Source organism: Sphaerodactylus townsendi, linkage group LG02, assembly GCF_021028975.2.
Source record: "Sphaerodactylus townsendi isolate TG3544 linkage group LG02, MPM_Stown_v2.3, whole genome shotgun sequence".
In the NCBI taxonomy this organism is placed as follows: domain Eukaryota; kingdom Metazoa; phylum Chordata; class Lepidosauria; order Squamata; family Sphaerodactylidae; genus Sphaerodactylus; species Sphaerodactylus townsendi.
Window position 1 is genome coordinate 78,031,821 of NC_059426.1, and position 12,800 is coordinate 78,044,620.

General features: G+C 41.2%; 1 protein-coding gene across 2 annotated transcripts in view; it reads left to right on the top strand.

Annotated features, from left to right (window-relative positions):
* The window catches only part of CD151 (CD151 molecule (Raph blood group)), a 50,796-nt gene that overhangs the window by 25,659 nt on the left and 12,337 nt on the right, over window positions 1-12,800 (top strand). Inside the window, exons 2-5 of one of the 2 annotated variants that reach the window (XM_048484830.1) lie at window positions 1,388-1,490; window positions 3,621-3,812; window positions 9,054-9,128; window positions 11,806-11,826. In XM_048484830.1, coding sequence (XP_048340787.1) covers window positions 1,407-1,490; window positions 3,621-3,812; window positions 9,054-9,128; window positions 11,806-11,826 — 372 coding nt within the window. In that variant the 5' untranslated portion in view covers window positions 1,388-1,406. The remainder of the gene's footprint in view (window positions 1-1,387; window positions 1,491-3,620; window positions 3,813-9,053; window positions 9,129-11,805; window positions 11,827-12,800) is intronic. The other variant, XM_048484831.1, reaches the window with a different exon arrangement.

Here is a 12,800-nt window from a genome sequence, read left to right on the forward strand (position 1 = left end):
GCATGCTACTGCTGAGAGGAGGGGCATAACTAAGGCAAAAATCACGTGGCAAAATCACCAATTAGTAACCCCTTCTCGGCACACACAAATAATTAGTAACCTACTCTGGGAACCTGTGAGAACCTGCTGGATCCCACCTCTGAACTTGATACATAATGCACAGAAACTACTTTTTACTGTCTGGCTGACTGCAGTCTAACCTTGCTTGATAGTGGCTGTTTTTCATCTCAGACAGCTGCTGACCACTTATTTTTACTTGTGCAAAATGTCCAGCAATATTGAAACCCTTTACTGTCATCTCGGTGGTCTAAAAAGTATTCAATATGCAGACTTGATAGAATTTAAAAATAAAATGTTTAGCTTGGCCAAATCTGTTGGGTCATGTCTGTGTGGCAGTCTTTGAAAATGAGATTAACTGGCTTGTTTCTTCCAAGGTTTCCTGGGAACTGTATACTTCTTGGGAATACTAACAGATAACTTTCTGCAACCTTGTAAAACTACCGTTCTTAGTATCCCTTTGTGGTGTGCAATGACCATTAAACTACTTTATTTGTATAGCACAGTTGTCCCTTTTAGAGGCTCATCCCACTAAATAATACAGATGAACAAAAAGTCTGTCCCCGGGACAGTAAATCGTTCATCTTTTATGAGCAGTAAATCTGTAAGAAAAATAGGTGGGAGTGAGGTTCTAGGACAAACTGATACGTTTGATGTTGCCTCTCATATTTTGTCAGAGCAGTGTGGTAATTTTTTATGATCGTTGTGTTGTCATGGAGCCAAGAGTGGAGCCTTGCTATTCGCTATCTGATACTATCTTGGATGGATGCTGTCATCTCCGAGCCGCTCCCTTCATGTAAATGCTCTCTGCTGCCAACTATGCTGTCACATCTGCCAAGAGAAAAATAAAATATCTTCTTGTGTAATTGCACAGAAAGGATAGGTTGAAATGGATTTGCTTTGGGGATGAGCACATGCTCATCACCCAATATTAATGTTCCATCTCCTGAATTTCCAAATGGGAAAAAAACCTTTAGTACTGCAGTTATGTGGTAAATGCAATGATGGCTTGCTGTTTCTAATATCCCATATACCTTCAGTTTCTTCGGGCTTTTACTAATAGTGATGATTTATCCTACTTGGCCATGTGTATCTTCAAGAAAATTTCACCCTGTTAACATTAACATGGAGGTTCAATTTGGTGCAATCTCTCTAGCATTGGAGGGTTCTGTGTCATGGCCTCTGGTGATTCAGTTCCTGGCCTGGCCTCAAACTGTTACATTGATAAGGTAGTTCTATCTGTCATAGTTCTTTGTTGTCTTTATGATGAGGAGAAGATGAAAGAATTCTAACAGGGCTAACTTTTCTTTTTCTTCTTGCATTTCCACAGTTCTGCTTAGGGGGCGACAATGCGTGAATACAATGAAAACAAGGAGACATGTGGGACCATCTGCCTCAAATATCTTCTCTTCATCTTCAACTTCTTTTTTTGGGTAAGATGCCAACTCTAACCATTTATCTACCTCGCTACTATGCACTCTGAATCTGAGGTGTGGTCAGAGGAAATCCTCTATGCTTGTTTTTTATTCTTGTCCTTGGCCTGGTTCTCCTTAGAAGTTTTCTAGAAAAAGCTGAAAGATGGTTGTTGCAAGCCTCCCCCCCCTTTTTTTTGGAGAAAGGGCTTTTGTGTTTGTTATAAATCACATGTTTGTTTTCATATACTAGGCCAGTTTATCATCTTATCTCTGTATATTTCTTTGGCTGCATCACCTACAGGCAACCCACCAACCAGGTTCTAGAAGTTGGTTGGTGGTTCCTGGGTCTGATACCTCTTTTGAGAACTATTGTTTTGGGAAACCATTTGTGAATTTAACAGGGAAAGAGGGTTGTTTCTGTCCTGAAACTATGGAAGAAGCTCTTTCTTTAACCATGTATGTAACTGAAATACAAATTGTAATAATAGGAAAACTTGATAGACCTTTTGCTATTGTATTTTTCTAAACTGGAACTCAAAACACTTTGTCTGTGCAATCTTTTTTATTTCAATAACATGTAGTCAGAGAAGATGATTCTAACCAACTAACACTCAAGAACCAAAGTGCTTGGGCAAAGATAAACACATTTAAAGAGAACTGCCTGAAGAGGCAAGTTAGATTTAAGCTGCATCCACACCTCATTGCAATAATTCACAACTGGATTATTCTGTGTGGATAAGCCAGTCCAGTTGTGAATGGTTGTTGTAGTGCAGTGATAGTACATTATTAAACAGTATACCCTGGTCTTGTAGAGCATAGTACAGTGGTGGCGAACCTTTGGCCCTCCAGATGTTATGGACTACAATTCCCATCAGCCCCTGCCAATTGGCCATGCTGGCAGGGGCTGATGGTAATTGTAGTCCATAACATCTGGAGGGCCAAAGGTTTGCCACCATGGGCATAGTATCTAGTAGAGCTGCAAGTGGGCATTTGGCATTCCAAAAAAATATTTTGATCAAATATTACCAAGCATGTTTAAGGTTCTCAGTGTCAATAATCAGTTGAACAGTTCTTCTCTTTGGTTTGATGGTAGAATGTCAGGATCAACCAAAGTGTTACAATTTCATTGGTTAATATAAAGATAAATTATATAGAAAGTTTCCAGTGCAGACAGACAATTGGAAAGGGGGTGGGGAGGGCAACAGTCCCTGGTTGCAAACAAGATAGTGATGAATAGTGCTAAGCAGCGACTTTAATGACTGACGTATTCTTGTGTTTCTGTTTATTGTTTGGAGATGTCTGCAGTTAATAGCAGTAACCAGAAGAAGAAGCTTTGCTGTGCTGCTTGGTTTGCCCCAACTGCTACAGCTTTCATTGTTATCCCTGCTAACAGATTACATCATCATAGTATTTGACTATGATTGAATAATAGTCCATTGATAATAATTTAATTGAATGCTAGCCATAGAAAGAGCAGACCTTGATCTGTTGGACATCCTGATATAATATGAATTCCTCTGTAGCTGGAATATTTTTGATGGGATACTGGTACATCCATTCACAGGAGATTGACAACAGTAGGAGTAGAAAAGTACTAAACAGACCTAGATAGTCATAAGAACATAAGAACAAGCCAGCTGGATCAGACTAGAGTCCATCTAGTCCAGCTCTCTGCTACTCGCAGTGGCCCACCAGGTGCCTTTGAGAGCTCACATGCAGGATGTGAAAGCAATGGCCTTCTGCGGCTGTTGCTCCTGAGCACCTGGTCTGTTAAGGCATTTGCAATCTCGGAATAAAGAGGATCAAGATTGGTAGCTATAAATCAACTTCTCCTCCATAAATCTATCCAAGCCCCTTTTAAAGCTATCCAGGTTAGTGGCCATCACCACCTCCTGTGGCAGCATATTCCAAACACTGATCACACGTTGCGTGAAAAAGTGTTTCCTTTTATTAGTCCTAATTCTTCCCCCCAAGCATTTTCAATGGATGCCCCCTGGTTCTAGTATTGTGACTAAGGAGACCTTCATCAGACTTTGGTGGATCGCCAAAGAGAATACATTTCCCCTGAAAAAGTGATGCTTTTCTTCTACTGAAAAGGAGCAGCGTCTTGCCCATCTGAATTTTTCTCACTTTGTTTTCCTCTCCCAGCTGGCAGGTGGTGCTGTGATGGCAGTAGGCATTTGGACACTGATAGAAAAGAGTGACTACATTAGCCTTCTGCAGTCCAATACCTACATGGCAACAGCCTACATCCTGGTGGTGGCAGGAGTCGTTGTCATGATCACCGGCATCTTAGGCTGCTGTGCCACATTCAGAGAGCAGCGGAACCTGCTGAGAGTGGTAGGTTTTTCTTTTTATAAGTACTTGGGAATGGGAATGCACGTGTAGGAGAACTGTATTGCTACAACAGGGAAATATGAATGAACAGAAATGAATGTAGAAAAGAATCTGTGGGCTAGACACATTTTTACTAAAGGCTGATTCATAAGCATGTAAAGTTTAGGAGTGACCGTCGGTTTTGCTCCAGATAAGCTGTAGAAGGGGAAAACTACCTGGCACTGAAAAAAAAGGAAATAGCTCACTTTGCATGCTTGCTACATGACCTTTTGTTGTCAAGTTCATGAGTACTGCAAGGATGAAAATTTCAGCGAGATTTGTGAAGTTGTTTCAAAAGATGACACATAATGCTCCTGGTGACTCATGACAATAATGGAGCTGACATAGCCTGTAGACCGTAGCAGTCCATTTTGGCAGACACACAATAGCTCACTGAGTGAGAGAGTTTTCCCTTTTTGTTTTTGTCTTTCTAAGCCAGGAACTACAGATGAAAAATCTGCTACTGTTTGTTATTTTGGCTCTTTGTTACTTTGCCACAGAAAACTAATAATTGTCCCTTAAAAACAAAAGATCCTTTTGTTTCATTTCTTCTGTGAGTGGCTGCTTGTGACAGATCTATTGTCTCCTGTCACTTGGCCTCCACTTTAGTAACAAGGAAATACACACAAAATGTACTTTGTGCCATCCACCCAGACTGAGTTGGCTTGATGGTTTTTACCAGATCTGAGCTCAGTATACACCCAAAGCATCTTGCCAGCAAGGCTAAACAGCACTAATAAGTCCTGGTTTCTTTATCTAGTAAGCATTGAGATATTGACAGTGAAAGTCATGTGAAATGACACTCTTCATCATTATTTATTTATTGTTTCGATTTATAAACTGCCCCATCCCCAAGGGGCTCTGGGCGGTATACAAAATTCACATGTACAAATAAATTAAATCGATAACAACAATATAATACTAAAATCCATTAAAACTACCTAAAACTTCTTAAAACAGCGATTAATGTCATAATAGGTGCCCTACTATGGCCAATTCAATTTAGATCACCCCAGTAAAAGAAAGGGAGAAGTCAGGTTCCTCTCTGGGAGGATAATGAGATGGTTAGGTGCATCAGATGGTATGTGCAAAAAACATGGTATGTGCAAAAAACATAGGGAAGGAAGGAAAGGGGGAGGGGAAGGGGGCGCCACTCAGCGACTGGACACTCCAAAGGCCCGGTGGAACAACTCGGTCTTACAGGCCCTGCGGAATTCGCCAAGGGCCCGGACAGCTGGATGGGTGAGTGTTCCACTGTGTCAAATAGGGTCAGGGGCGAAGAAAGTCCTGGCCCGTGTGGAGGCCAGCTGCATCATCGAGGGGCCAGGGAATTCACTATAATAATTGGCTCTGCTGATCGCAGAGGCCGAGTAAGCTCATATATGGGTACGCGGTCTCTCAGATACCCATGGTGGCTTTCATGATTACTGCAGGTATATGATTATCCATAAACAGAGCAAGCATAATGTATTGTCGAAGGCTTTCATGGCCGGATTCAACTAGTTCTGGTTGGTTTTCCGGGCTGTGTGGTCATCGTCTGGTGGATCTTGTTCCTAACATTTTGCCTGCATCTGTGGCTGGCATCTTCAGAGGTGTATCACAGAGAAAAGTCAGTTTCAGACTTTTCTCTGTGAAACCCCTCTGAAGATTCCAGCCACAGATGCAGGCGAAACATTAGGAACAAGATCCACCAGACCATGGCCACACAGCCTGGAAAACCCACCAGAGTCAGAGCAAGCATAAGTCTCCAGCATAATTTAGTATGTGGTTAGGAGAAATTAACGAAGTGGGTTGTTGAAGTCAGAAAGGAGTTCCTTCCCCCTCCCCCATCTAAGATAATGGTTTCCAACTTTCTTTTGACCCCCAAATTGCTGCGCAACATCAGATCTCATCACAACCAGAGCAGAACATTATTCAAGGAGCAATTGCAGGCCCTGAAATTTTTATTTTGAAGGTGTGCTGGATATGAGACTGTCCTGCCCCTGAAGGAAAAATCAGCCATTCATATGAGCCCATAGGAGTGCTCCTCCAGCATCCAGTCACCTTCAAAAAGGAAGATGAGATGTTGGGCAGGCTGGTGGTGTGGAATTCTATGTGTAAGAAAGGATCCAATCTAATGGCTAATCAATAAAAGTATGTTTGTGCCTGAAAACATTGTAGAAAAGTCAGAATCTCCAAAGTCATAACTGTTTTAAAATGTTGTGCCTCAGCCAGGTTTCTGCTTTGCCTACCTGAAGACATGTGCTGCTGGATTGTTCTTTTAAAACCAACCTGTATATAAATAAATATTCTTAGTTGTTTATGTGATCTCAGTCTTCTTGTGTACTACAAAACTTACCTCACAACAGCGAACATAAAGCCTATATACTCACTACCTGTAGAACACCTGGAAACTGAGAGGAAGGTTTATAATTAATGAACCTACATCCAAAAAAAAAAAAAAGAGGCTGTGTGTGTCCCATCATTAGGAAAATAAAGGCTTGCCCCAGTCACCCTGGTGGATGGCCTGCACTAGGAATGGACAGAGTGAATGCAACTCTTTTGATTCTCCTGGACCTCTCAGCAGCTTTCAGTACATCAGTCATGGTATCTTTCTGGACCGTCTTTCTGGGCTGGGGTCGGGGGGTGCTGTAATTCAGTGGTTCTGGTTCTGCCTGGAGGCCAGGTTTCAGAAAATGTTGCTAGAGCTTGCTGATCAATTCTTTGGCTGTGACATCCCACAAGGCTCCATCTTCTCTGATGCTTTTCAACATGAATATGAAGCTGCTGAATAAGGTCACCCAGAAATTTGAACTGGGTTGTTACCAGTAGGCAGATGCCATTCAGCTCTGCCTTGTGCTTGCAACTGATGCCAGAGAGGCTCTAAAAACTCTCAGTTTGTGCCTGGTGGCACCTTTGGAGTGAATGCAAGCTAATAAACTGAAGCTTCATTCTGACAAGGGGGTAGTGAGCTGGCTTGTACTCCCACAGTCTTCCACCTGTTCTCTGACTCTGTTGTTCTAGTCGTTCCTGTCTCAGTTTTTCTTTGGGCTGCCAAGTCAAAATTGGAGGAGAAGATGATTAAGTACACTATGCAGGAAAGGGGGTTTGACTCTGCAAGTGCTCATTAAGAGCTGATCTGACCGCCCTGATTACACTGCTTGAATGGAGGGAAAAAATGATAACCTCAGTGTGGGAGGGGAGGAGGTATACTTTTAAGTGAGATAATGTATGAAACCATAGGAAAGTACAGCTCATAGAAGAATTCCTTTTCAGTACTTTATCAGCCTGACAAAGTGACGATGTGAGTAGCAATGTGTAATTTGCCTCCAACAAAAGAAGAGCAAACCCTTTTGTTAAGGTGCATAGCGTAGGGTCCAGTTTTAGTTAGCCAGTGATGCCAGATTAATTGTTCCTGTGACAAGAAAGGGTATCTTGCTGCTGCATGCAGATGAGCTGGGTTTCGTTAGTGAGTTCATGAAGTGTGGGTAGAACTGAGTGAGATTGTGCTACCATGCTGGAACCTGGCTTGCCCAGAAATATTTATGCATATTATTCTTTGTGTTCAGCCGCAGAATCCCAGCACAGATGGGAAAGATAATCTGATTGGTAGATACTGAAGCATCTTGATAAAACAGTCTGAAGAACTGCAGATACAGATTTGTCACAAACAGTGAACTTTTTCCCTCTTGGAAATCTAAGCCTTCAGGATGCAGTATCTGTTGTCTTGTCTATAACTTGTCTGTAAAAATTAGAAGTATAATTGTATTGCAATGCAGATATAATGATACTTATACATTTGTGTTACACGTAACACAAAAATTCTATCCAGACCTAAGATTTCAAGATTCATACTCATCTTATACTCTTAAATATGCAATGAGTTTGTTGCAGCTTGAATCCCTGTGGGTTCTGGAAAACATAGAATTTCAGATGAGTCCAAACATTTGCTGCAGCTATTAATTGACTTGTCTGTTTTTAGGGGTCCCTGAATGTCTTTGGCAGGGAAATCCTTGAATACATTATTAATTCTTCTGGAACAGCTGCCTGCCAGTACTTTCCAAAGTTCCTTACACTGTTTCTGCCGTCTGCTATGTGGCAAGTCTGTCCTTGGCATCTGCCCAGCTGGGAAACGCTCCCTACAAGAAGTTCAGCTATTCCAATATCCTGTCTGCCCCAAGCAATTAAACATTCCACTGTCACCTAACAAGCTCCTGATGAGTTTCTACTGGTGACAGTGGAAGGGGTTACACATGAACTAGGAACTACAGCTGTGAAAACTTTTGGAAGGCCATAGTTCAAGGGTAAAATATATGCTTTGCATGCAAGTGGTCCCAGGTTCAATCCCTTGCCCCTGAAAAGGAGAGTTTTGGTACACAATTGTTGATGCCACAATAAATTTGTTAATACGTTGTGGTGCAACAATACTCTTTGTTCCATTTAAAAAGAACTGTGGGGTACAAGGCCTGGAACAGCTGTTCTTGAATCTTGGCAAAGCTATTGTCAGTCAGGACAGCACAAGCGAAGGCAGCTTCACTAGCTAACAGCGTTTTTTAAAAATTGAATTCACCTTGCATGTTGAGAACTGGTTGTAAGTGAAGTCATACTTTGGTCAGCCATGGCCTCTTTCGCTCAGGGACATGAAACTAGAGCCAGCATGAAAGGCCTGTGAATAAAATCAGCAGGAGTCACTTTGGATCACAAAGTGGAATGAAATGACTATGTTGTTACCTTGTCATTTCTATCAGGATATTCTATATTTTACTGCACCCCCTCAGGTTCATTAGTTGGTTTCTCCCCTCCTAATAAGCAAACAGTTACCTGACCCATTGGCACATGTCAAGCAAAATGTAAGCTTACTGCTTCTGAATTAGGAATGTATATACTTGCTGGAAAAGAATCTAAATGTGAAAAAAAAAACCTTGTCTGATATAAAAAGTTATATATTTTCTTCTCCTTTGGAAGTACTCCTTATATTGGAGCTCTGTGCGAGATGCTTCTATCTCTTGTGTTTTTCCAGTTTTCTAAACCCAGTGGCTACAGGGATTTCCTTATTGATATTGTTCAGATCAAACTTTGATTATCAAGCCAGCCACAGGGCCTGGCTTAGAGAAGGCACTTCAGGCTAAAATCTTAATGGAGCATCTTCTGCAGGTATCCTCATGCTGCAATTTGACTTTGTCTCTCTCTCTCCCCCCCCCCCCCGCCTTTTTTCAACTTTTGCAGTATTTTATATTGCTGCTGTGCATCTTTCTCCTTGAAATAATCGCTGGAATCCTGGCCTACATCTATTACCAGCAGGTAAGCAACTCTTGGTAGTAGTTGACAAAGGGCACATCAGTCTGAGGGCAGTGTTTGCCAAGATGAATACCATTTTTCTGTAAGTCTCTTCCCAGTTCTGACATTACTACATGTATGCACACTCCCCCCCCCCCCCCCAACCCCTGACAGTTCAGTTTGTCATTCTGCTGTGGTTCTTTTCCTTCCTCCTGCAATATAGGCCAGTACTCTCATGTCTACAGGCGTGGCAAAAGCAGTGTCTCAGCTGACAGGGAGTCTAAAAAGGCATTCTTCCTCTCCACTGTGTGTGTGTGTGTGTAGGTCCCTATTGAACTGAGAGCTGCGTACACCAAAGCGCCTAAAGTGACCAATACTGTGATTCTAAAGGTGTAATTCTGTATTGTGCTGGAAGAGGCTGATATTCTGAACTGGCAATTTGTGTGGGAGAGATATGAAGTTCCATATTTTGTACTCTAGAGATGTGGGCCTGTGCTGAATATGCCGGGGGAAAGGGTTATGTTGGTGCATGAGCCTCTTTTTGTATCTCTCAGCATTCTGCTTCAGGGTAAAAAAAATCACTATAACTACTATTTAGGGGCTTTTGAATGGAACAGTTAGCACCAATAGAGCCATTCTCCCATGTAAAAAACATTGGGGAAGACAGTTGATTCAAACAACATGGGTTCACAGCTAGTAGTAGTAGTAGTAGTAGTAGTAGTAGTAGTAGTAGTAGTAGTAGTAGTAGTAGTAGTAGTAGTAATAGCAATAATGATCTTTTTATTGTATTTGAAATTCTTGGCACTGGTTTTATGCCTAATAAAGGTTTTTGGATTTGGATTTGGATTAGTAGTAGTAATAATAATAATAATCACCATATGTCAGCTGCAAAAGGCCACCCTACTCGGCTCTGCACGCATTATTCGTCGATACATCACACAGTCCTAGATGCTTGGGAAGTGTCCGACATGTGATGTAATACAAAATCCAGCATATTGATCTTGTTTGCTGTGTATAACTGTTTTGTATAATAATAATAATAATAATAATAATAATAATAATAATAATAATAATAATAATAATAATAATAATAATAAAAAACCTGGCAATAATTTTGCCCAGAAATTCCCATACTGTTCAGTATGTAATATAGCATGACATTAATAATTAATTTCAGAGCCAGTTTCACAGTATATGGAAGTACTCTTTAAATAAGCATTCAGCTACTTGCATCTGCTTGAAATACCTATTTCCTTGCAGTATGTTGTCTTTCACCTTGACATGCTGATATGACTAAGAGTGGCTATCAATCCAGGTGCTTTTACTTTAGAACAGTATTCTTTTCCTAGCAGCAAAAGGATAGCAAATAAACTTGACCATTTCTTGCTTCAGAAAACTGTGGATACTGTGCAAGCCACTTAAACCCTGGTGCTTAAGGCTTTTGCAAAAGATCGAGACCTTTAGTCATTAGCTGGGCATGGCTGCTGAAAGATAAAGCAAATTATGTTACCAAGCAGAGTACAGTGAAAGAGAAGCTTGGTTCAGGCGTATGGTCATCACATGGTTTGGCCAGTGGGAATGTGTTGTGACTGTATGTGCTGTCTTCCCTCTTCTGTGCCTGTTTCTTTCTACAGTTTTGGCAAGCATAGGTTGCTATGATGTGTGAATTGGGCAAATTATGGTCACAGCTAATCATGAAGCAGAATCAGAAACCCATTTCAGACCTTTTGATTCTAGTTTGCCAATTAACTAATTGTCCAGTTTGGGTGTTGTAGAAAACTAGAACATGAAGAAGGGAGTCACCATCTGTGAAGGGAGGAGAGGCCTGGTATAGGTAATATGGGGCTCTGAAGCGTGTTCACAACAGTCAAGCAGTGGTTTCACCATGATATGTGAGAAGTTAGCAAATGAGTATCCTCACTGGGAAATATGCAGGTATTGAATAGAATAGAATAGAATAGAATAGAATAGAATAGAATAGAATAGAATAGAATAGAATAGAATAGAATCTTTATTGGCCAAGTGTGATTGGACACACAAGGAATTTGTCTCCGGTGCATATGCTCTCAGTGTACATAAAAGAAAAATACATTTGTCAAGAACCATAAGGTACAGCACTTAATGATTGTCATATAGGTCTAGTAAGCAATCAGGAAACAATCAGTAGTAATGAAAACATAAAATGTAAAATCATAAAATAAAATCATAAAATAAAATAAAATAAAATGTCAGCACAGGCTATAGTCATACAGTCATAAGTGGGAGGAGATGGGTAATAGGAATGATGAAAAAAGTAGTGCAGTAATTGAGGAGCTGTTCACAATGTAATCATGAGGTGGAGAACATTAGTAGTACCATAATCTCTGAGATCACTGGTACTCAGCTCTGGAAGATCCATAAGTCACATAATAGCGATCACAATCCCAGGCTAAAGGTATGCAAGTCATCAGTTTTAATGATACTCAACATAAAGTACTGGATGTGGAGATTTGTGGCCTTGGTGGGCAGCGTCACAGACTGTGAATGGCACTTATCCTGCAAGCCTCAGTTTGCCTGCTTGCCTTCCCTCCCTTGTAAGCCTCCTTTCCCCTTCTTACCAAATCCCAAGGTGCTTTCCTCCTTTTGTGTCTCTGCTTGTCATGTTCTCCCAATATGTGTATAAACTATGTTTATTTTTTGCTGCCTCTGTTCCATGCTGCAGTTCTTTCCTGTGAGCCTGCAGGTAATTGCTTTTTGTCTTTCCCAAATAAGCTATCAGCTAATTAAGTAGTGTTTATAATTTTGCTTTCAGTGCCAACAAGTCTTCTGTCCCTCTCCACTGCTGTTTATTCTACTTAGCAGTCCATAAAGCCTCACATCTTTTAGGTTCCAATCAGAGCAGTTCTTTGGCACAAACAAATGTGTTTCCAGCCACTCTTGTGTTCTGCCCTATTATTCATGTGGAATTTAACGCCATATTATAGTGCAGAATCCTTGCTTTTGTTTTTTTCTGGGCATGTGCTCTCCTCCCCCAGTCTCATTGGAAGAGCGTGATCTTTTAATGTAAAAGGTCTCAGATTGAATTCTTGGCATCTGAAGTTTATAGGGTCTTGTCTAGTGGGACTGAGAGAGAACTTGGCTTGAGATTCCACAGAATTGCCTCTGCCAATCCGTTTTTGGGCTAAATGGATCATTTGTCTAAGTTAGAATGATGTATTTCCTTGTACCCACTGGCCTTGATGCACAGAACATGCTCCTTCAATAGCCTGCCTGGGAATCCCCCCCTCTCAGTCAGCAACAGCATGCATGTTGCATCTATCTCATGGTGAATGGAGCAGAACCAGACTCTGCACAAAGAGCAGAACCGGACTTGCACAAAGACCAGACTTGCACAAAGAGCAGAACCGGACTTGCACAAAGAACGCAAACCTTATCAAGCTAAAGTGCTTGGGCTTAAATTAGTTCAAGTGCTTTGCCTAAGTGGGCTTGAGAAAAAGAGCTACCTGTTTGCATTCAGAAAAGGTGAGAAAGAGACATGCAAATTCAGAAGTATATATAGAAGAGGGGGAAATGTAGGCAAACCAATTTATTCATTTGAGAAGCAAATGCTATTTATTTGGCTACCACTGCCCACCTCACCCCATCTTGCCATGTTCATTCACTTTATATATGATAGAAATTGGGCCAGGGATTGGTTGAGTTTCTCTGAGATCAGTT